Source organism: Lingula anatina, chromosome 5 (assembly GCF_051362555.1).
Source record: "Lingula anatina isolate TDL-2025a chromosome 5, LinAna3.0, whole genome shotgun sequence".
NCBI classification, from domain to species: Eukaryota; Metazoa; Brachiopoda; class Lingulata; order Lingulida; family Lingulidae; genus Lingula; species Lingula anatina.
This window is the reverse complement of record NC_141771.1, coordinates 14,014,996-14,040,518: the sequence shown is the minus strand read 5'-3', so window position 1 is coordinate 14,040,518 and position 25,523 is coordinate 14,014,996. Positions and strand designations below refer to the sequence as shown.

General features: G+C 38.9%; 1 protein-coding gene across 4 annotated transcripts; it reads left to right on the top strand.

Annotated features, from left to right (window-relative positions):
* The first annotated feature begins 190 nt into the window (after positions 1-190).
* Positions 191-25,361, top strand: LOC106155116 (uncharacterized). 4 transcript variants are annotated; one of them, XM_087012909.1, is made up of 22 exons: positions 191-508; positions 7,277-7,529; positions 7,899-8,064; positions 9,555-9,711; positions 10,322-10,479; positions 10,813-10,983; positions 11,135-11,283; positions 12,215-12,232; positions 13,058-13,096; positions 14,264-14,347; positions 16,129-16,183; positions 16,743-16,873; positions 17,155-17,325; positions 17,488-17,667; positions 18,092-18,390; positions 18,707-18,801; positions 19,312-19,568; positions 20,192-20,394; positions 20,650-20,918; positions 21,806-22,005; positions 22,437-22,670; positions 23,244-25,361. In XM_087012909.1, the coding sequence occupies exons 2-22, from the start codon at positions 7,428-7,430 to the stop codon at positions 23,376-23,378; spliced, it is 3,273 nt and encodes a 1,090-aa protein (XP_086869035.1). In that variant the 5' UTR covers positions 191-508; positions 7,277-7,427; the 3' UTR covers positions 23,379-25,361. The 4 variants fall into 4 exon arrangements, with proteins under 4 accessions (XP_086869035.1, XP_013385235.2, XP_013385240.2 ...); XM_087012910.1 differs by lacking the exon at positions 191-508 and adding an exon at positions 5,672-5,840; XM_013529781.3 differs by lacking the exon at positions 13,058-13,096 and having other exon boundaries at positions 192-508.
* Positions 25,362-25,523: the final 162 nt, after the last annotated feature.

The following is a 25,523-nucleotide window of genomic DNA, read 5'->3' as shown; positions in this document are numbered from 1 at the left end:
TTCCCTTCCCAACACCACTGCCACCGTTCTTTCGTCCAGAAACCGCAAACCGATTCAGTGAGACGACAACGTTAAAAAAAAAGGACTTCGTCATTAACATGTACGTCTACGCCATTTACGCGACTACACAGAAGTTGCTGACGCAGGCACACACACATATAGACCTGTGTATTACATATATACACAACTACCCGAGCTGCATGCAGCAGCCGGCGAAAACATATCGATCGGTAAAGCTTCAGACCAATTTGACTCAGGCAGTCATTTTGCACACTGTTTACCTGCACTTAGACTAATTCGGCGATCATTTATTCATCAACCCAGTAAGCTATGATAAGGCTTCAGTTGTACGTCGTGGCAGATGAAAGTTGACAGCGACACACTTAGAAGAAATCGTCTAGAAGTGGGGGGTGTGAGAGAGGAAGTATTAAGGGATTCAGTGACCTTGGTTTATAAAGATCAGACAGCCAAGGAGTGCATTTGATTCTTGAATCGACCGTGGAAATTGGTAAGATGATTTTCCCTTCCTGCGATCTCGTATGGTATTTATTTGTAGTTTGCGTTAATGGCATAGTGAAATACTCGCTTTATATAAAATTTATGTGAATACCCACATTTAAAAAGGTCACAGCGTTTAGAGATGTGCATACATGTTTAATTAGGGGGGATATTAAGGAGGTCATTGTTGATCATATAAAACAGGTATATTTACGGATCATTTAAAACACATATATTGTAGTAATGTACTTATGGAAGAATCCCCACAGGAGTTCTATGATAGTCTTAGAGTGCAGTAGGAGGGCCGAAGTTTCCGATTACTGACGATGGCTCTCCCCCTCTGCTCTGCATATTTCTCTCTTTCACCCTGAGTGTCAGAGCACTGATGGTAGCTCCCTCCAATACTCAGCTTACTCTCTTCATCACCTTATTTTCAGGGCACACACACGTTTTCTCTCTCTCTCTCTCTCTCTCTCCATAGCAGTGGGCGTGTCTTCATAATCTTTCCAGGGAACTCCATTGTCAGCGTGCATACATTTATATAATTTACTAGTTATGAATATTGTTAAAGGCATCTCAATATCAGGGTGTTTGCAGCAGAATAACGTACAGGTAGTTAGTATATAGGCCTACATGTACATGTACCGGGTGTAATATCTGGTCACGCGTAATGCTTCTAACCATGCAATGCAACTGTAATATTGCACGTTATTACGGTCCATGAAGTATACGATGATGGAGTTGAAAAGGGAATTGGTGGTGACCTTTCACTTTGGGACTATATTGATATTCAGTGGCAAATATAACGCATGTGCGTGTGTTTGTGAATGTGTGCGTGCGTTTGCTTGTAAGCCGGTAAATGCCCAGTTAGATTATTATTTTATTTATTATTGTAGATATTTATAAAACGTGACTCTTTCTCACTCTACGGTCCCAAAAGCGCTGACCCTTCAACACCGGGAGTTATACAGTGGTTACACATACAAAATACACGTATAACAAAAACGTCTCCTTTCTCAACGATTCATTTAAAACTGATTAGAGTCAGGTCTAGTTTTTTTTTTTTTTTTTTTTTTTTTCAAAGTGTAGATAGGTACTTGACCAATTTGCAACCCCAGTATTTCCGATAATCGTGAAAACGCTGTAGTGTTATAGGTTCCGAGGCCTGCCAATACACTGCAATAGAGGTGAATTCCCTGTAGCCTCCGTTACTCAGGTATGCTTGCACATAGATCAGACAGATATTTAGACTTTTAGTATATATAACCTCAATGTACATGGCATCCGTACCTAAAACATACTAGGGGATTGTGTTCTAAAGTTCACTCACGCAACACGATAGACGTCTAGACAGCCTAAACTGAAGAAAATTACTCCGATTCCAATTGGTCTGTGACCTTTTCTGATTATCTTCCTCTTAATATTATTATCATCATTATTATTCAATGGTAAGTTTATACTGACAACGGTGACTACGGTGGTAACGTGTATATATAAACCGCATTTCTGCACAACATAACACTTTATGGTAGAGCATTAGCACATCATTTCAATGAGATCCATTTTTTCTTCAACTCATTTTAATAGTAAAATATCATTGTAAAAATGTATTGTTTTTGAAATTACGACAGAAGGTGATAGACTTTTCGTCACAATAGCGAAATAATAAGTCCGTGCGGTCTTATATATTAATTCTTCACAGTATTTTCATTTTCGATAAGTAATTTATCGACTTCGATCGTGCTAGTTACGTCTACAATAACCCGACTACGGTGCCATTACTGTGATTGGTTTCAAAACGATGTGCATGTATTCTGACAGGCGCTGTTACACAAAGTTTTCATTAATTTTTTGCCAATGCTAAAATGCCTGTGGGTTTTGGTGTAGACAGACAAGACAGGTGCGAAGAGATGAATGGGAGTGCAGAAAGGTCGGGAGAAAAATACGACAATTCGATTCAGACTGACAGAAAAACCATTTTAAGAATGAAATAGAGTTGTGTGTGTGTGTGTGTGCAAGGAAGAGGGAGAATTTTGGCATTGCATACCTGTACAACAACAAGAAAATTTACTCCTATAGACCGCCACGCGTTTGATGTGTTTAAGGACTGTTAATAAAATGTGTATACCGGATTATAATAGCGAATATTGTTGAGTGACTTTATAAGCTTCACTTTAGCGATGGCTTGTGTTAAAAAGACACAACATAATTTCATACGCACTATATCTACCGTATTTGAAAATTGGCGAAAATGAGATCATAGTTTGGAGAGTACCAGTATTGAGCAGCTTGTTGTGTTTGCATGACCACTTTGAATCCGACATCTGGCTTTAATGCAAATATATATTTCATGTCCCAAAGTTTTGTATCCAAGTGACCATTTCCGGCTTACGCCATTTACGATAAATGTATAAATATTATGTCGTAACCATCTTCACTTAGTACCAATTAACATGTATCAAAATTCCTAATTAAAACCGTCGTTCCACTTAGATCTTAGCCCTTAATATCATAATAATAGAGTTTGGACCCGCGTAAAATTAATTTAAAACGCTTCAATATGAACGTGTTTTGAACGTGCTCATGTCCTGTAATAAAACCTCATCCAGAAGATTGGGCAGAAGACTGATAATAGCGGTACACTATTTTTGATGCTACGCTCGGTACTCCTACATATACACAGAATGACCAGGTTTTATACACCTTACTTTTTAATTTGTGCCATGAGTCAGTGTGCAATCGAAACAGAGGGAAACCAAAACATGAAGATGTACGTCAATAATTGACACATCTTCAAGATGTATGGATGTATGGACCTCAAGAACCACCGGCTGTATATATCACTAAAACGGTGCTCGGCTGTTGGAGAGCGTTTGCCGGAAAGAGAAACGGAGAGAGAGAGAGAGAGAGACAGAGAGAGAGAGAGAGAATGAGAAAGTTAGCTTATTGAAGCCAAGGGTGAACATTTCTGACCTCACATACAGCGTCTGTATAGCGTCTGTTACAAGCATTAAGTTCTGTAGATATAGCAGTTAGAGACATGTGTGGTTAAAATATATTGCAGGAATAGTGATTGAGAATAATGCACCCTGTTTTTCAACGCCCAAACAGTCATTGTCCTCACCTTTCTTGACCCCTAAATGTTTACATTAGAATAACAATAAATTAAGAATAAAGCAACCGGATGTAGATGCTTACATGTACATGTACCTCGTTCGGAGATAAAACATCTTCACTAGGCCTATACATGTTGATGTTACCTAGGGTAAGTTTGTAGAGATGAGAGTACATGTGATCTTTACTTCAAATCTTCAAGTTTAGACTTACGGTACCTGTATGTTTGTATTGGAGGCGAGAGCAGCGTGAAAAGCAACCCAGGGGCGTTGGCGGGGGGGGGGGGGGGGGGGGCAAGGGTCACGTGCTTCCCCATAGCTTCTGAGGTAAATGCCTCCCCCCCCCCCAAGAAAAAGAGAGAAAAAAGTCTATATACTAAAATACCTTAGATAAAATTAACGCAGAAATATTTTAGTTAAAATAAGTGCAGCAAAATGAAACAAAACAGGCAACCTTCTATCCCTGCGTTATAGGAAAATTATAGGAAAGTTACCTTCCTCCTTCTCGGCCCCCCCCCCCCCCCCCCCCCCCCCCCCCCCCCACACACACACACACACACACACAGTCCGCTTGGCAAAATCCTGAATTCACTGGTCTCGTTATCGATCTATCTCGCGACGTCAGACGATTTCCTGATTTAGAAGTCCCACTGGGCCTTAGTGTTCAGTCTCGACGCGTTTTCAGACGGACTCCCAATCTAACATGTGACTTATGTGAACAAGCTTTATTAGTGCTTCGCCCGCACCACAGAAATTATTCACTACAATGATATCTGTCTGGATCCAGCAGGCCGATCAATAAATGCCAATGACTTTGTTCAGGAATGATGTATGCGAGAAGTGATTTATTTATAGTGGTCAAAAACGGCGTTATTTGTGTTGAAAGAAGAAAGGGTGGAAATTCCCTGCAGATTTTGATGGATTCCCTTGTTGTCAGACTACGTCGTGTTTTTCATGCAGCTTGTTTGATTTTACGGTTTAGTCTGTTAATAAAGGGGAAGGAATCATACACATATAGAAACGCCTTTTAAATACCGGGATATTTGTTCAACGTGAAGAATCCCCCTTTTAAAAAAGAAGCACCATCCAATTAAAAAACCCATAGTGTGTTGCAACCTAGACACATTTAACGTGTGTAAAAACAGCTCAAGGAATTTGAATATATTAATTCTAGGACATCACAGTTTGTATGGACAGCTGATGGCCCAACAGCTGGTGAAGCAAAAGGAAGGGCGATATCGTGATAGTTTGTTATAGCAATATAGGGTTAAAAGGGCTTTTATATGCAGACTGACGTTAGACTGACATTCCCGTTCTAACAGCGGTCTTTTGTCGCCACAGATGTGTATGGATTCAATTGTCCTGTTTACACCTACCGATATTTTGAACGATGGAATTAATCCACAACAAGTAAGCTTTGTTGTGTTTTCACGGCTGCTAAATGGCGATGGAAATACGCATATAATTGCAATGTGCAGATAAAAACTTATTTGGACCGAAAAAATAGGACGGAGTTTGACAAACCTTGGACTTGAGTAGTAATTAGGTCGTGCGTGTAATGACGACAGTGAGACCGATTTTCGGTCCGAACAGGCTTTGTCTGGACACGCCCCCTTATTGAACTGGTTTGTTCTAAAAGACGAATACTCTCAATTCCTTACGATGTGAATTGAATTACTTCGTCTCCGATAAGGGATCGGCTGAGGTTAGAAAAGAAGCCACATTCCCGTGTGTACTTGGAAGTCTATTAGGTCAGGAATATCAGGAAAACTTAGTAAGGCGTCGCCAGTAAAAAAATAAGGAATGAAAATTAAAAATTGCGATAATAATTATAATAATAATTGAACATTTTAGCAGATGAAGTAGAAATGAAAAAAATGGAATAAACATTTTTCATAATGATATTTCATATGTAAAATCAATGGCTCTCAAAATGCAACACAAATATAAAGCACGTAAGGTGAATGAAGGTTTAGACTAACCATTACTGATAATGTAAAAAATATTCTGACGTCACTATGCAAACATCGTCACTAATGTGGTCTTAGCATACGTCCACTTCCTCAATGTGACACTGAACTTCAAGGGGACGGACAAGTGTACGGTGCCATTAAGGCATCCGCACGTTTCAGAAGCAGGTAGACCAGGGTTAAGCACCGTTCTGCGTGACATATTTCCAGTGGGAAGAGTAAGCCGCCACCGTGTTGAAGTCACAATTGATGTTTTGGTGTAGGTACATGTATCTGTGCGTGCTACGTGTAAAATTAAATGAATCTACGCTCTGTTCAGTCGGATGCCCTACTTCGTGAATAGTCACAAAGTAATTGAATGAACTTTCACGTTGAGACTGCAGTTTTAGAAGGTTAGAGCACCAGAGGGGTGTGTGTGTGTGTGTGTGTGTGTGTGTGTGTGTGTGAGAGAGAGAGAGAGAGAGAGAGAGAGAGAGAGAGAGAGAAAGAAGAGAAGTCATGTCTACCTGGATTTATCAAATATCATCACCTCCGCCAAAGAGGTTATGTTTTCACCCCTGTTTGTTTGCCATCAACATAACTCAAAAAGTTATGGACCTATTTTGATAAAATTTTCAGGAACTGTCAAAAGTGAGCCAAGGAAGAGATGATTAGTTTTTGGTGGTGATCTGGATCAATAATCAATCAATAATCAATAATAAAAAAATCGCTGCGTTGGCGGAGGTCTGCGCTCTCGGAGTGCTTTTCTAGTATATTATATAAATTACGAGCTTATATATCTTCTGAATATTTATATACTTTAGCAGTGCATATGCAGGGTACATAACCCAGATTTAGACAGTGAAAATCGAATACACACATGCATGTGATTTGTGTTAGAAGCCTAAGTAATACTGCGTGTGTTAGAGGGACATGCCAGTATATGCACTGGACCTTTGCCAAACGCGAGAGAGGTGGATTGTTTGTAAACAAACGGTGGTACACGTGCATACTAGTAATCGATTGGTAAATTTCAATTGAATGGCCAAACTGCTCGATTAGTTTCTTTATTTGTATTGGTATAAAAAAAAAACTCGGTGTTGGGTATTTTAAAGCGACGAGTTCTTATTTTAGGAGCAACGCTTTTTGGATGGTTTCCAATTCATTAATATCAAAAGCCATTGTTTATCAAACAACAGTCTCGTTCTTTTGGGGAATTTTATCGATCGATTGAACTCGTGAGGTCAATCGAAAAAATTGGCCGATCGCGTTCAAGTTATACACTGTGCTGGATTAAAAGGTAGCGTGCTTTGAGTTGAATAAGTCAGAATTTGGGAATTTTACTGGACGTCAATTACTATTTGCGAATGGCCGACACGGTATAGGTATATGTTTAGTATGTTAGCGTTAAGCACTTTTGTTTTCAGGTATTTAGGTACCTATAAATTACCTACCCCATTTTCAGGTAGCTTAGATACTGAGAATGGTTTGGAATGCATATGTATATGGTGGAATCAGCCCCGTGTAGCTAACACTTGTAAATACCCGCTGTGTACTAGCACTTGTCAGTGTGAACGCATGCTCTTCCTCTCTCTCTCTCTCTCTCTCTCTCTCTCTCACACACACACACACACACACACACACACACACTTGCTCGAGAAAATATCTGAGTTACCCGCCCTTTTACGATTTACAATCACAATTTTTACAATCCAGGTTTAGCTGACCACCAGAGCTGAGAGCCGTTTTGCACGGGAACACGACCTCGAGACTGACCGTGAACCCACCCCACCCCACCACCACCACCTCGCCCCACAAGAGACTATTAAGACACCTTCGTGGACTTGCCCCCCTTTCTCTTTGGACAATGTCCGAGGAAGAGGAGTTAAATCTATTGGAGGATGTCACCAAAGACCTGACCCTCGAGGAGGTCCACTGGATGACAGCTTTCTGCCACTTCCCTCGAGAGGTACGCCTCGCCTAAAACCAGAAATTAAAAGTTTTGTGTTATGGTTATAAGACAATCCTTCAAACGAAAAACATCGAAGAATAAGTAAACAAAGAATGAATATTTGGATTGTGTTGTCTGATGTGTTGATTTTTTAGCCGCAATAAAAGTGATCATGCCTTTGTACTTTGATTCAATGTGGGTATTTATTTTTACTTGGGTATTTGGCATGTTTTGTCTATGTATATACATTCATTTTTCACCTTTATGAGGCGGCTTATAAAGTGAAAATAATAATATTTGGCTTTCTGTCGTTGCACTTTACCAGTAAAAAAGAAACAAGAACTTATTGATTAGATAAATTGTGTAAATATAATCCAACTCATATAGGTATCGGCACAAGTAGAAGATGGCCGGTCCCTGGTGGAGAATGTTAAATCTTCCTATGGACACAAAAAGCTTCTGGAAAATATGGAGATACTGTTGTCGTCCGTGGAAGAAAAAGCATCTGCCGCTCGCTTGACGGAGTTTCGTCGAAAACATCGGAACGTGTCTGGTAAGTTTGTGGTCAGTGATAAATGTATTTATAAAAAAATTAAATATTTTTTAAGAATAGCGAAAGGGTAGAGATAGACTGGGTGTGTGTGTGTGTAAGTGAGAGAGAGAGTGTGTGTCAAGAGAGAGAGAGAGAGAGAGAGAGATACCAGCATTTCGTCCGTTTTCCGATCCGCAATAGGACAAGAAACATGTAAGAAAGAGTGGGGGGGGGCGAGGGGCAAGAGAATGGAACCGTTTTGATCTGTCATAGAAAGTGGCACAGCCATACCGTGTTCTCTTTTGCAAAATGATAAAACTGATACCCACAAAACTTGTTTTGCGTTTTCTTTGACGTACTATTACACACATCACGAATCATGTATTTAGAACCTTCACATTTCACCTTGATGGTTTCAAACTTACCCCTTTTGCCCTTGCTCTCATAACAGGTTAACCGCACTCAGAGATGCATGCCAGACATGTATGAAAGAAAAACCGACCGTTCGGGTCGATATTAAGGTGAAGTGACCTCCAGATGTTTTAGAATTATTTGCATAGTTCTCTGAATTCATGCATTAATTTTATACGTGTCTTGCCCCTATTTCGAAACATTAAGGCAGATGCTTGACCCATCGAGTAGAAAACAAGTTTAGTTGTGTGGGTGGGGGATTTGAGTATCCGGAAAAAAAAACAGTAACGGGGTTGGACGGATAACGGCAAAAATATGTACTTGACATTGGGCTTCAACGTGATTATTTATGACTTATTCAGCCGTACACACATATAGGTTAAATGAGTCCCCCCCCCCTTCTTTTAACAATCTGAGCTCACGACTGGCGTGGTTAAAAATCGGGGAGAGGTGCGGTTATGCGCCCCTCTCTCTCTCTCTCTCTCTCTCTCTCTCTCTCTCTCTCTTTTTAAAGAATTCGAACTTACGACTGTTATTCATGGCTTTGATATCTGTGGCGTACAATATACTGTATGATGTCAATGACGTCTTTTATGCTGGGAACTGGAGAAGTTCTGTCCTTTCTGTGCGATAATGGATGTTTTTGTGATCGCCAGTTGTCGTGATACTAGTTTTTCATTCTATTTATACCACAATTGAATGTGTCAGGTTGAACGGATCTTGACCCAACTGTTATTGAAAAGAGACTATAGTGTAAGACCTACATTTGATTATACTTTATTTTTAAAACAGTTCTCGTGAGTTTCGTCTTTACATACGTGGCCTAAACAATTTTGCACATATTTTGATATAAATGATTTGTTTATAATATGTTCTTTGTAATCATGTATGATTTTATAATTACTTGTATATATTTACTGGTATACATGTATGTTATTAAATAAGATACCGACATTTAATATGATTAAGATAACATACAAGGGCTATTCAAAAGGTAATAATGATATTCATATTCAAAGAAATAGTTAAGTACTGTTAATGAGTTTTTTTTAGTTTTTTTAAATTTGTTTATTTATTTACTATTATTTTTTTAATTACAGACCAGCCTCGTTTCATGACCACATTCCGCATGCGCGGTAACCTGATGAACTTCCTGGACAGACGTGAACACCTGGAGAGGGCGCTGCGGTTCATGTTCTGTCTTCACGAGGATGACTTCCTCTGGGAGCAGATAGAGTATGGTTCCTTATTACTCAGGTAAAAGATCGATTTTTGTGCCCACTTTTCGATCAGTTTTTATTATCTAAAACCATATCTAATTCAAGATACATATCCCCCTCAGTATGGTGCAGGAAGCATAAACTTTTAAATTTTAACAGCTAGTACTCACTAATTACAAATTGATCGTTAAAGGCTTGTTCCCAATGAAACCATCGTTCCACGTAGATGGATCCTGCTCCGCGGAGACTCTCGCTGAAAGCAATCAGATTAACAGATTAATACGGAATGGGCCCTTACTCTTTCCTTTCAATTATATTTATTTATTTTTTTTATTATTTCTATATATTTTAATTTATTTTGTCATAAAACAAAACGTTTGTATGTGTATGTTGCTATTTTTGTAAATGAGCGTGTTCGTACGCACATTGTTTCCTGTAATGTCTTTTTATACATCAATCTTCGACTTGCGATAGAATTTAAAATGAAATTTCTGATATTGATTTCTGTTCTGTATGTTTCTATGGTATTTCTCATTTTGCAGCGTAAACTCTGACGCGTAAAAATTATTTGAAATGAATTACTGGTTCTGTAGGGCAAACTAGGTTTTGAGCATTCCGAAATTTAGAAATTAAGTCCAATGTTTCAGGTATTCTATCCCCATGAGCTCTTTATCTACTTTCCGCCAGATCGTGGATAATAATAAATTGATGAACGTGCACGGTGTGTTCATAACGGAAATACGAATCCGGCTGAAAGATTCCGAGAAAGTTGTCTATCCGCAGAAAGTTTCTGGATGGCTTCATGGTGGGTAATAACATATCTTTTTTTTTTTTTTTTTTTTTTTTTTTTGTTCTCGAGTGTATGTATGAGATTTAGGATTAAGTTATTTCGACTTTTTAAAATCAACCAACAACAGCATATCACACAAAGATATTGAAGCTAGAAGTAGAAATGAGGGACAATAGGGTTACCACTTTATGTAGGCGTGATGTTGTTTTTCTACAACTTGAGTCTCTCTCTCTCTCTCTCTCTCCCTCTCTCTCTCTCTCTCTCTCTCTCTCAGTTTTATCCTTACGTGTTTTTTTTCACTGCCGACTAATTTCCTATCATTCCAATGTGCCCTTTACTTTATTCCAGTGAGACCAATCGACCTCTATTACTCAAAGACAGTGAATCTCCACGAAACTCTTCTATATCGGTATTTATCTTTGACGGGACGCGACGTCCATTTGATTGACAGCAGCAACATGCTGTCCACCGTCAGCGTGGAGGAATTGACCAGAGTTAGAATTAACTGCCATACGGAAAGTAAGTATATCTATCTATTTATTTATTTATTGTGTGTGTTTGTTTTTTAACACTAGGTTCACTAAAGGTATTGCAAAATTTTCCCGGGCCTCTTGTGATTTTGTTCTATCTGATTATTTTTATTTAAAATAATCTTAATTTTTCTACAAAGGTGCCAAGTGCATCCCGGTGCAAGGCGACACTGTAGTCCACGTGGTGTTCGATAAAGAGATGGAGGAGAAACTGAACGACCACAGCCTCGTTTTCCTGCTGCCCAAGAACGCGGACGCTTTCCTTGACACTGTCGTCAGGTTGTCGCAGGTAAGGGTGTCCCAAAGCTGTGGTCCATTTTACTTACTGGTTCAGTAAATGATGTGGAATTCTGAAGTGAATGAATTGCTTCGGAAAGCGAGAGAAAATGAGTTACGAAACAAAGGTGTTGTCTCTTTTTGATTTTAGGTCTAATATATACGTGCTTGTTTTGTAATGTTGATTAGAAAGCGACTGAAAGAGCGCCACTAGATATTTGTGTGTGAATATGTGTGTGTGCGCGTGCGTGTGTGTGTGTGTGTGTGAGAGAGAGAGAGAGAGAGAGAGCACCGGCCTGTCGGATTTTAGAGATAGGATTAAGAAATACACCTCCACCGTCGCCTTAGTCTCGTTTGCATTATTACTATATTTTAATTGCATTCAAAGTTGCTTGTGTTTAGTTTAACTTAGACAAGTAAGATTTTTAGAAAATGTTTTTGTGACGGTCCTGCAGCAGTAGCAACCCACACTTTACTCATACTGTAGTTGCATAAATATGTTCCGTTCAAATTGTTCCTTCATATAGTTATTTCCGAATAATAAAGTTTTTCGTAATACGGAATGTGTAAAAGTTACGTACATAAGGCCTTTTTAGCCGATCGCCAATAAAATGTATCATCTCGCAGCATTTTTTTATGTAGAGAATTTTTTTTAGTTTTGTTGGTATCAGTTTTACCTGTCGACATACGTTTGTATAGACGGAAAATTATTTTTCTCGCGCTTTATTTTATATACAGTTGTGGATATAAAATTGAGACGGCTGCGTTGTATTTTGATCAACTGGCCATTTCCACTGGGGCAAATGCGTTTTGTGCTATGAAAAACTTACAGATGTCAAACTCGAAGAAAACGCTCATTAAGTCCTTATAGTGCCAGTGTTGTCAACGTGCGCTGTTTATATTGTTTTTATGTCAAAGCACTGTTTTTTATTTTATCTTTGTAGCGATCCTTGAGTTTCAAGGTAAATCCATTATCTTCCGCTAATATTTATTTATTTATTTATTTATTTATTTATTTATTTATTAACCAGCATTCATTATTGCTCGACTGAAGCCGCACCCCTTTAAGATGCTTTGGTTTGAGTTTGCATGTAAATACATTAACTAGTCCTCATTCCACTAACGATATATCTCAAACATGGCATGTAGACTAACGTATAGAACATGTATTACCATATATAATTTTGCTGAACAGCAGAATCCCAGTTCTTAACTCACCTTCTAAATATTATGCATTTGAAAGTGAATCACATAACACATCCCGGGTACGGTAGTGCTCTTATATACATACAGCTAAACCTACTAGCACTCTCTTACGACGGGGTTCGCTAGTGGTCTGTTGCAAAATTACTGTATCTTCTTCAATTTTGTTTACTACCAATATACCGATACTAGAAGCCCCTGTGCTATCAGAGAGTAAGCGAAACCTACTATATATGTTATACTGCTACTTTGCAACGGTATCCTTTTTCTATATTCGCGGATTATCTGGCTTGTTTCACCTACATTTTTGAAAGGGTTGTGAAATTTTTAATCAAAGGGAGGCGAAATTGGTCAGTAATTGTATGTAGTGGCCAATACTGAAGTAATCTCTTTGTCACGTGACTACACTGAGAATGCATAATCAGACCTGTGTAGAAGGTGAGTCTGATATCCCCCCCCCCCCTCCATCCCTTTTTAAGATCAGTAACATTATCTACATGTGTATTTGGAGTATATTAAAATATAGCAGTATGTTTTTATACCCTTTTCTTGTGGGTTTATGTTACCTTCTCCATATTTGTTAGGACTTACCTGACCACTGCATTTGTATACCGGGGCCGGGTGTAAGTTGATTTTTTGGGACATTCCATTTCGATTTTTATACATATTATTTTATGATAAAAAAGTCTCAGTAGACCTTTGCCATTTTTGAAGAAAGTATAAGATGTTGTAGCTATACTTTTATTCAAACTAGGGGTTGAGCATTTTTAGTAGGAATGGGTGTTACACTGTGTTGCGAACGTAACTGGTGAGTGGTGACGGATCATGTGCTTTGTCAGTCACACTCTATTGATTTAGTAGACCTTGTGGGTTTGGGTGTTATTATGATATATTCCCTTTGCTTCTGTTCTTTTTCACTTTCTGGCTTTGATCTTTAAAAAAATTATTTATTTATTTATTATTTGCTGTGCTATTTTGCAACTATACTCCCACACTCTCAAAACAAGTAAGAAAGAAGGGAAATAGTGAACTACTTGCACTGATTTCATGATTTCATTCATGGCTATGGAAGTTGGTTGTGGGGTGTTTTACTTGTACTGTATGTGGTCTAACAGTATAACAATATTTGACTTCATACGTACCTTTTAATCACTTACGGTGGTGGATGACGAAATATGACATCATGCTTACGTCACATGACGTCACGGGTTTCGTGGCACGCATGCTGAGATGACTAGAATGGGTTGATGTTTTTAAAAAAGATCAAATATAGATTTAACAGTTACTGTGTAATTTTCTCTTGTTGCATATTTGATAAGTTGATAACAAAATCTGATAATTTTGTATTTATTTGATGATAAAGGAGTAAAATTTTCTCAAATAAACTACAGCCGTCTCATTGTAATTTAAATTCCTGCTTGCGTTTGTTGTATGTATTAACGGCGGCAAATTTCACCAAAAGTTTAAATGGAAGTATATGCTGGCTTCAAGACAAAATATCATATTTGCAGTATCAGTGTGGCATTTTCATGAGGTGCAGTGATTATGACTGTAGTTGGCTATATAGACAAATTGGTAGTAATATAGGCCTACATGTAGTCGCCCCTACATGTATGGTAGTGACACAAAATTAATTTGAAATGCGCGTCTTAAGGCGTATCAATGCGTACCGGTTTCTCTACGTTATGAATTTAAATGTGTGTTATTCCTGTTTAATGCGTATTTATTTGTATTTATGCGTATCAGTGCGTACTAGGCTGTAATTTTGCGTACCTTTTTTTTCTATTCAGGCCGTGCGGGATATTTCTGGGACCCAAACACCTATTACGGAAATTGATATTGCTACGGGAGAGATCGACGAAGTTGACCACTTCGTGAGTATTTTGGTTATGATTTAAATTGGCAAAATTTTCATCACATAAAAGAAGAGGATTTTGCATGTACCCAGAAAGAGCAAGATATTTCGATTTGTATTGCCTTTTTATTTCCTTAATTAACAATCTCTTTATGCTATTTATTTAACTGAGGATGTCGCACAATTTAATATTAGTAATAAGAAACGCCCTCACTCTGTGGGCGAATAAGTGAATCATTCCAGGTTTTTTTTACACGTATATTGTATTCCTGATATTTCTCATGGCTGGGAATTCCCACAGGTTATAAATACATCGATATGAAACGGTGGAAATCCCTATAATGTTATTTTTGGATGCGGAAGTTTTTCGTAAGTCCTTAAGTAGGTGGGGAAATTTCTTGAGTCAGTGTCGTAATGTCTCTGGTTGTTAGAATGCCCTAGCTTTGATCGTTTTGTTAAACATGAAAATGACATATGTTTAATGGATCATATGAAAAAGAAACTTACAGAGCCTGTCTTTCTGGTTGTTATATATTTCAAAGACAAGATAATAGCGATAGAATACCCCTATATAAGACAAAAATAAAGAAGTCAGATGATCTACGCCCGATATTTATAGCAATCAATAGGGGAATCCCCTTCTGACACACGGATTGCTGATAAAATTCCCTGCATATTTTTTGACGGAACTTAACCTCACTTCCTTGTATCAAGTGGAGGGAGAAGCACTGCTTAGATACAACTCTATGTGCGGGCGTTTCGTGGTAAGATCAGGTTCGTAATGGCCTCATTTAATGGTTATTTTGGTCTTTGATTTCAGCGAGTTTGCCTACCAAGCCATCGATGTACGTAGACCGATGACTTCAATGGGAATGAGCCCTTTAAAATGAATCTATATATAAATCTATATTTAACTCTGAGCTTCTCAGTGAATGTATGTGAGGGACTCAGTTCAGAGTTTGGTGCGAGCGGTGGACGTCACAGTTTATTGTAGAAATTATATACGCTGTTGACATAGACTCATTTTAATTGCTGATGAAGGTGACATAATCATGATCGTAGAAATGATGGAAGTGCTGTATATTGTATAAACTATCGGCAGTTGTTAACTTAGATTTTTGTTGAGGATATTGGTGGACTTCAAGTGTTGTTCTTAAGCCACCTACCTAAAATTAAATAAAAACACACACATACACACAAACGCACAAACATGCAAGTCACACGCACGAACCCACACACACATACACTTCCGCCAGTTCCTTTCCCAAATGAAGGAAACATACTCTCAAGTAGACTATAAAGTCTACGGGGTCGGTGACAGGTTCACGTTTCGTTTTCTTCGCAATGGCAAGGCCGATGTAAACTCCCCCCCCCCCCCCCCCCAAATTCCTTTCTCACTGCTTCCTCCCTACTACACACTTGATGTCCCAAATCTGATATGTGTACAAGACGTTATTGTACTCGAAGACCTATATCAGTATTGAACTGTTCACAATTACACCCTCCCAGATGTGAGACAGGCTGTGCCTCCCCCTACCCCCCCCCCCCCCTGGGTATGGCAGAATATTTGAGGGCGATTTCTCAGCGAAAGTCTACCAATGTACATCAGGTTTTGCCGCGATGGCATAATTTTAGTTTCATGCTTTGAGTCCTATGCACCTGAATGATGGCTCAGCTGCAGGTATCGTTATGTATCGAGCGGGCCTAAGAATGTTGATTATCCCCTAAAAATTAAATTATCTTTATTTTTTGTCTTTATTTCCTTTTTAATCGTCTTTCTTTTTACGTGTTATTTTTTAGCAACTCCTAATGCAGGCCATAAACCAAAGTGAACGACGGCCACCGGACGTACGGCGTAAGTAGATTTTTATTAATCAAACCTTTAAAATGTGACTATTTTTCTTCGCACGGCGAAGCCCCAGTCGCACAAAAAAAAAAAAAGAAAAAAAAAACGTTATTTTCCTGGTTTACTTGACTAGGATTTCCTTGAGAGTGCTGTTACACTGATCCTGATAGGGAAAGATGTGACAATGTAAGTTACTAACGTTGGTAATTTTAAAAGTTCTTAACCAGGGAAACTGACTTAAGTTTTTTTTCTTCTATGAAATCGGGTCAGAGACTTACAGCGCCATTTGTCTAGGGAACATTAAAGTGCTAACCTCAAAATATAATTTTAATTTAAAAATTAAATAGATTAAATAGAAATTAAATAGAAAAGATTTGATTGAAAAATACATGAGCCATTGTCCTTAATTATCCATGTTTGCATCTGTATAAGGCACCTGTACTTTTGGGAAATAAATCATCTCATATTATGGATATATCATTATCGTCTTTTTATATCCTTGAAACGAGAAATCTAGGTCATGTGGTATGTGACGCAATAGTGGCTTGGGCTAATTTTTTTTTTTCAGGCACTGCGCTGCTGATAGGGCCGACTTATCCCTTCCTTCCGGTGAACAAGCAGCTGCCTGGAGTAGAGAATGACATCAATACTATCAGAGAGATCATACAGCAGCCCCCGTTCAACTTTAGAAAGATTCATGTACGTATTCTGACTTGTCTATTGGTTTATGAATAGCCTTTTAATATTTTGTTTTTGTGTGTGGTTAAAAAAGAAGCGTGACGTATAACAAGATGCTTTTAGCTTTAAAATTGGCAGAAAAGGATGAGAAGCAGTATACATGTATGCCGTCTGAAAAACTTTCAGTTTTTCAATTTTAAGCTAAGTTCAATTTAAACAGTAAAAATTGTTGGCATTGAAATTCTCATGACCTCCAAATTTCTCGACGGTGTTAATCTATAAAACCAACGCTATATCTTCAGATATTAGAGAAGCATGCAGCCACCAAAGAAAATATCCTTCAGTCGATGCACGATATAGTGCAGAATATTCAGCCACGTAGCGTGTTTTTCCTCTTCTACGCCGGCCACGGGATGCAAGTAGAAGGCGAGTGGGATGAGGGCTTGGTTACGGCGGATGTTCCCACAGTGGATGTAGGTGTATTATTTGTTTATTACGAAATGAAAATTGGAAAGGCGCAGATAATTTTTAAAGAAATCCAACATCTTTGTCTCTGTATACCAAAGTATATATATAGCCTGAGAGAGAGAGAGAGAGAGAGAGAGAGACTTTGTAACTTTTCTTTATATTTTTAGGGTCTTCAAAACTCCCCGGAGAAATTCGTCATCACTGGGGACGACCTGAGACCGTTCCTGAACGCGTTGTCGGAGCGGAATGTGTACGTTTTCATGGTGTTCGACTGCTGCCACTCGGGGAGGATTTACCGAGGGTTCGATCACGGCGATAGTCCATTTCAGCCTGTTGGTGAAAGACAGGTGAGATTTTAACATGTAGCATCTGTTAAATGAATATCTGTATATCTAGATATCTAGATAATTGCCTTTTTTCATTTTAACATTAGAAATTTGAAAATGATGACTTTTTATATCTTTATATTTTAATATAAATTCATTAAAATGAATTTAAAAATTCAGCAGTACGTTACCGTTACTACGTGACTAGCAGCGAAATTCTGGGTTTCTCTCTACCTTGCACCATCTTATTTATTCGTATTTTTATGGTTTAAAATTATTTTCACTGAGAAGTTATATTGAATTGTATATAGGGACGAATGCCAGTGAGACAGATCAACAATTGAAGGTGGCGTTTCAATTCTCTCTCTCTTTCTCTCTCTCTCTCTCTCTCTCTCTCTCTTTATTTGCGTTTAATTTTATAACTTTCTTTCCTCTCACAACACAGATAACATTTGACGACCTCATGGCAGCGGCCAAGGCAAACATCAACCCCAACGCCACGGAGGATACCACCCCTAAATATCGGGGAAACGACGCCCCGGTCAAGCGCATTAGTCCGAAGGGCTGGTCCCCCTCAAAGGCCAGTCACTTTGTCCACTTGGCGGCAGCGTCTCACCTGGAGGTGGCGTATGAAGTGAAAGATAGAGCGGACGGGCTGAATCACGGTCTCTTAACGAGTTGTATGCGACGCGTGATTAAGGAGGTGAAACGACCGGAGGAGCTGACGATGAAGACTTTGTACAGGTACCTAAAAATTTGCCTGCCAAATAATGGCACTCGTCTTTGCATTAACTTTTACAAAGTATCTGCTCATTTCTGTGACATTTTATTAAGATTATGATGTTATGGTTTTGTTGAAATGGAGTGCCGTGTTAATTATCGTTCTTTTTTGTATCTACCGGTTCAGGTATAGGGTTTTGTGTATGGACATTTTCTTAAACATGTCAGACGAAGAAAATCTTTGTTACTCATGTAACTGTTATGAATTTCTCATATATTACTGGTTTAAGATATCTCGTCTTAATAAGTCCCTTTTGATATATTTATGAATAATATTCAGACTCGTCTTACGCGAGCTGGAGCGAACAAACCGAGCCAATCAAACGCCACAGCTAGAGGGCGCTGGGAACATGACGCTCTTTGGGAAAACGCACGGTAAGAGACATTTTCATTCTGTACCAACAAATCACTCTATTTTACCCGCCTTTTATTAAAGCAGTAAATGGGGTGTATATTCTGGATGGAGGCTATTCACCTGGGTAGCCTCATTCCCTGCTGAAGACGTTCTAGACAAACATAGGGACCATTCCCAGACCCTATCGTACTAACTGTAGATCGATCTATCTCCAAGGGGATTCTCGCTAAATTACAATCAACTTAAGCGGTTTAGATGTCTGTCACGCCTACTGAAGCTGCAAGGGGGTAATTGATTATCGTTTAGCAGCTTCAGTAGGCGTCTCAGTTATCTAAGCTGCTGAAGCTGCAAGCAATTTAGCGAGAAACCCCTTGGAGATGGATCGAACCTGTTAGATCGATCTAGGTATGGGTACCCAGCCATAGAAATATTGGAGGTTAACAATTTTAATATTAGCAGTTGATTGAAGAAAAAAATACTACTTTATTTTTGAAAAGATAATTTATAATATCGTTCTCTCTTCCCGCCAGTTGACCAGTCACCTACCCAATGCTACGAATTGATGTCCGCCAACGACGACAGAGTGACCATAGGCGCTGGTCAGTTACAGCTCCTACACAGTGGACAGTACGATATATTTGCACCAACTACAAACCTGGACGTGGCCACAAAACTTGGGAAAGAGAGCCCGCTCTGGTGCGGACGTGTTGATATCAGTGATTACGATATAGACTTGGACACAACTCGGGGATACGTTATAGAGCGCTCTGAGCATAAACCCATTGAGGTGAGGACTGAAGTGATTTGATCTGTATATTTATAGATTAACTAATCATATAGTAATAGTATTATATCTATACATTGCTGCCTTGTAGACTTTGTTTGGGATATACTTGAATGCTTGGGTAGGTCTTACCGGTAGATGTACTATTACAGTGGAGATAAGGCTTGGAGGTAAACCATATCTAGCTACGCTGTTGTCCTAAGCAGTCGATACACTTTTTGATTGTTATTTTTAAAGCAAAAACTAAAATATACGAAGTAGTTCTGATTTATGCGAAATTTACAAATATGGAATGGTGCGCAAACCTTTTGGGCTCCAGTGTATGAAACGCCCTCATCAGAACATAAAGCATGAAATTAAAGTTCATACTTTTTTTCATATTTGAAAATCTTTTTCACTATGAATGGGCCATGGCTTCGGTTGAAATGTATCTTGAACTGTGTCTTATTTTTCGTTTTGGTTTACTTCATAAGAAGGGTTGGGTCGCAAATGCGTGTTCGACGTCTTTGGGTATAAGATTTATCCCCACAATGCTATTTTTATCGAACTTATCATCATAATGTTCAGAATTAACATGCATTTAATGATCAATACAAATCAAATGGAAATGCGGTATTTTTTCACAGAGGTCCTGCTTGTGTGTTCTCCACAAGGGGAGCCACCCGCGGTATCACGTGACCATCAGAGCAGGAGACGACGAATCGAAGGATATAAAGACGCATCTAGAGGCGCAGAAACTGTTTAAAATGCGACCATATGAAGACAAGAAAGAGACAAAAACGAACAAGTTTGCAGACCTCATTGTTATAACCAAAGAGGACTATAAGGGGTAAGTCCACCTCTCTCTCTCTCTCTCTCTCTCTCTGATTTTCTCCTCAAATGTGCAAGACATTTGCAGTTTAATTGACATAATCGAGGTTTTAGAATTTTATAAATAATTTTGTAAAGTTTTGTTATTTGGAGCATGGACATAATATGCCCAAGTTTGGAGTAATTCCTCCAGTCTCCATTGTGCTTGTACATTTTTTTTTTTTTTTTTTTTAAGAATTTGTACTTATGTTTACATTTGATAATAAACATTCAGCTCACCCCACTGGTTCACCCGGCGTTCTGGCAAGTCATTAATTCCTCCCGTCAGCGCTGACGAGACCACGTCAGGAACGGTCCTTGCCGTGAACCTGGCTAAGGTGTGCCGGTACGAGATGGCGCTGAAGCAGCACCACAGCAACGGCGGTATGATGCTGAACGTGCGTTTCCACTGCAAGAGAATCTCCAGTGTGACCCCGTACCGGGCCGCTGACAAGACGGCTAAGATTCAGCGAGCTTTGACTGAAGAGCCTGAGCTTTATCAAGGTAAAACTGGATCCTTCGATTGTCCTCGACTTTTATTGAAATTCCCTTTACACTGGACGCCGTCCTTTCTGCGTCCTTTGTGAGACCACGAAACTGGCATCACTGTGGTCGTAGAAAGTAGGGACAAGCATCGCCTTGGTTGCAGAGTAAAAGCTCAATGACCGGCCAGTTGTCGGCACGTTAAGTATTAATTTCTTTTACTCTCAAACTGAGTCGTACTGCGGGACGCAGAAAGGACGCCGTCCAGTGTAAAGGGGGCTTAAGGGGTTTACATCTCAGTTTTTTGTTATTGGTCCTGGACCAGTTTTGTTTTTTATTGCTCCTATTGTATAGTCACAGTTTTATATCGTTTCTTGCGTGATTAAAAAAATCCTTTTAGCTTTACAATTTGTAACTATGCCAAGATAATACATTTTTATTACTGTATTTTCATCACAAGATTTTAGTATTGTTGTCAGTTATCATCCAGATTAAACTTATTTTGTTCTCTGCCTTCTATAGTCAATAATGAATATGATATGGGTATAACAAGGAAATGCGCAGTTTGCCCCCGGTTTCACAAAAAACAAACAAACAACAAAAAAAACAACACTTAAGTCAGGGGTTCCCCGGTTAAGAACTTAATTACCAACGTTACATGGTTACATGTGCACATCTTACCCTATCAGGAACAATGTTACAGCACTCTAATGTTGACCCTAGTTAACTAAGCCATGGAACAGACTTAATTTTTTTTTTTTTTTTTTTTTTTTTTTTTTGAGTGTGTGTGTGTGTGTGTTTGTGAAACTGGGACCTGATCTTATGCAAGATTGCGCACTGTTATTATTTTTGATTCATTTTTATTTGTATTACCTTGATTTTAATGTATTGTGAATTTTACATTAAAGGCGTATGTGCCGAACCTCCTAGACTGAAGGCCCACAAGGTAGCTTACGATGCAAAGGGGAATGTGAAAGAGGTCACACCCGGGTCGGGAGACGCCATTGTTTTCCAGGTTGAAAACCGCGAAGATTTCCCTATCCACGTGTGTGTTTTACTCTTTGGTGTGGACGGTTCAATCAGTGACCCATTCCTGCCTAACAGAGAGGCAAGTTCACCGCGATCCATTTATTTATTTATTTATTTATTTATTTATTTAACTTTGACAGAAGATACCCGATTTTTTTACAGAATATCCAAAATATGTTGTTAAAGTTACATGTATATGCTTTTTTGTCGTAAACAGAAGAGACTTCAGTTTGAGAATAATATGAAATACTTTAATGATGTTTGTATATATTTTTGAGTCTTTCCTGAGAGGGGCACACGCTACCTTTCTTCAGCGACAAAAAGAAAATGCCGGAGAATGGTGTTCCGGCAGTGCCCTTGGACTATAATTTTTATACAGAACACTTTGAGTGTACTTAAAGCTGTTGGATAAAAACATAAATGAATTTCGCTGTGGTCTTTGAAGGAATTTTTAAAAAATTTAAAAGCAAGGACTATCTGATTAATTTTCTCTTCTTTTTAACAAAACAGGGAAGAACAATCGAAATAGGCCCGGGAAAAACGGACGAAGAAATCTTCAGACTGTACATACCGGAAGGCGCTCTGCGCAATTTTGTCGCCCCGGATCCCGACCAAGAAGAACCCCAGTGTGGGAGAGATGTTCTGTTGTTATTTGCGACAAGAAAGCAGGCCGATTATTCCCCGCTTCTACAGGAAGGGGTAACGCTAGATTACGAGAAATGCCGAGGATCGGACCCAGTTCGAGTACGTACATTGCTGACTCAAGGGCCGTTCACAATGTGTTATGTTGACCTAGCTAATTCGCACTAACCCCACCTATACTCTCGCTGAATGCAATCAGATTAACAGACTGACACTCCTGTTGTTTCCGACATATTCATATACTCACCATCTTAGATGTATTCTTCTCAGCGCCAGGAAGGTGGTCTGTTATTCTGATTGCATTCAGCGAGAGTCCCCGTAGAGTTAGGTCGACCAAGCACATTCTGAATGCCCCCTAAAACAGCCCCATGTTGTATTTCCAGTGATCTTGAATCGGCCTTATTCGAAATGCCCCATTTCGGCCCTTTCTGTTCTTAAAACAAAAACACTCCTTATAAAATAGCACACTGTTTAGAAAGATGTAAAGATAAGTAGAATCTGAAAGATTTGTGATGAACTTATCTTATCCAGACGGCCCGGCTGAAAGAAAATGACAGTTCAGAATCATAGGCAATTTTAATTTCTTTTTTCACTGTTTGCAATTTAATGAAATAATCGTACATGTACAATATGCTCAAAATGTTAAGTAACGTTTACTGCCTTTCTATTTTCCAGGGCTCGCTCAATCCTCTGGAAAGCTTCGAGAACGCTCTGCTCAGCCGTAACAACCTTGACAGTGCGATGGGGGAGGAAGGCGGGGTGTGGCTGGTAGAACGCCGGGATTTCCTCCTAGAGACCCCAAGCACATAGAGCCAGTATTTACACACGCGCACACACACACACACACACACACACACACATTAGAGTGAGAGAGAGGAGGGGAGAGAGACGGCGGAATCCTTCAAATGAAATGTCTAAGTTGCTTAAATCTTTATTAAAAAGAAGACTTAATTGGTTTACGTGCGAATAAAAGACACGTAAGGCGCTTGGTGTGACGTCAGTTGGACTGTTTCAGTTAAAAATAATGATGTTGCTAACACGAACATATTTATGCATTTGATAACACCCGCCCTGTGCGCTATAGGGTCGAAGTCTTTCATCATATGAATAAACTGACAATTAAATAGGGTGGAAAAAGTGTCTGAGATGTCGAGAAAGGATGATTACATAGAGACATTTTAACTATGATGATTATCTATTTATTTTTTCTTTACCGAACGTTTCCGATTGTTTTTATTTCGTTATGTTTATGTAAAGGCAGCTATTCTGGGCAAATATTGCATTTCATTTCAATATAGTAGTTTAAAGCGGACCTTTTTGTTAAATGTGGTATTACGATAGTGTATTATTTACACAGAAAAGGAGGAATTCCAGTGATCTATTTATTTATTTATTTATTTATTTATTTATTTATTTATTTATTTATAAATCGCCGTTTGCGATTGTCTTGATTTCGTTTTGTTTATGTTTTGGCAGCTATTCTGGGCAAATATTGCATTTCACTTTATTATAGCAGTTAAAAGATGACCTCCTCATTGAATGTGGTATTACGATGGTGTACTAATATTTCATACACAGAATATGCATGATATAAATGATGTCAAGGCAGGATATACCTCAGTTTTAGAGGAACATTGGAATTCGAACCATGTGTGTACCAGTATGCATTAGTGCTACTTATGTAACTTGTTATACGTTAATTGTATTCCTTATTCGTTAAATGTTAAACCCCGTGTGGTGATCGGGAATAGATGCGTTTCCTTGATGTTTATGTGCACGTATCAACTTAGCTTTCAGCTGCCATGTGTTTTAGTATTTTTGAAATCTGCCCCATCCTCAACCCTCTTTGGTACTCCATAACTTACAGTGACAGGACACAGAATCGTTGCATCTATTGCTGGTCATCTTTGGCTGCATTCGCAACTAAGTTGATCCTCGGGCTAACTAGACTGCGGATCAAATATGGCGTACGCTTGACAATGGATTCCCGCCTCCCACGTGTGCCGTTCCAGCAGGGCAGAGCAATTAAAGCTCGACACGCCTTCAAGTGGGTCGTGCCATATTTATGGAAGCACCACCTCGATACTTTTGGTGTCATTCGAAAATTACTGGTAATTCTGCTTCTTTGGAACTTTTAATGAGCTAGCTCTTTGTAGTTAATTCCCACTGTTCTGTCAATTGGCTTATGCGTTCTAGACGAATGTCAGCCAACTTCGTGCTCTCTTTTCCATTGTTTTATGTAAACCTGGGTGATAAGGTGCTTTCCCAAAGATTTAGATCGATCTAAAGATTAAGTTTTAGATCGACTTAACTCCCTGGGGGTTCACGCTAAATTGCAGTCAGCCGAGCGGGCACCATAGTTAATTACCCCCTTACAGCTTTTAGTAGGCGGGACAGACGCTTAAGCCGGCCAAGCTGACAGTAATCTAGTGAGACTCCCCACAGGGATAGATCGATCTAAAAATCTATGGAAATGGGGTGATAGAGTAAAAACTGCTGAGTAGGAAATTGCTATATTAAGGTCTAATAATATTAGTAACTTGCGTTTTGTTGTGCGTGTTGGTAGATTTGTTTCTAACGGTTAAAAAGGCTAACCACGTAGCACGAGCACTGCTTACTAAATGAAGCCGTCAAATGACTAAAAATACCACTTCGGTGATAAAGGTATGGCCTGTCTGTAGCGGTTATATGATTAGCGAGAAAATTAGTATACCGGTATGTGTATCATATATGTAGCTATAATTGTACTGGGATATGAAGAAAGTACCCAATGAAAATAAACATGAAATGAATCATGTGTTGTTGTCTAATTGATCTCTGTAATTAACGTAATGAGAATTATCATTTCGAACCGAACTGATCTATAGAAATATGTCGCCATTTCTCTAATTTCACTAATTATAATGCAAATACGTGAACAATGGAACAAAACCATGAGAATCATTTTCAATTCTA

What these genes read in the sequence shown, in the direction of transcription:
- LOC106155116 (XM_087012909.1), top strand. Translation starts at nt 7,428, where the DNA reads ATGTCCGAGGAAGAGGAGTTAAATCTATTGGAGGATGTCACCAAAGAC. An exon ending in TATGGTTCCTTATTACTCAG is followed by an intron (nt 9,712 to 10,321) that starts GTAAAAGATCGA and finishes CCAATGTTTCAG; the next exon opens with GTATTCTATCCCCATGAGCT. An exon ending in TCAACTTTAGAAAGATTCAT is followed by an intron (nt 16,874 to 17,154) that starts GTACGTATTCTG and finishes CTATATCTTCAG; the next exon opens with ATATTAGAGAAGCATGCAGC.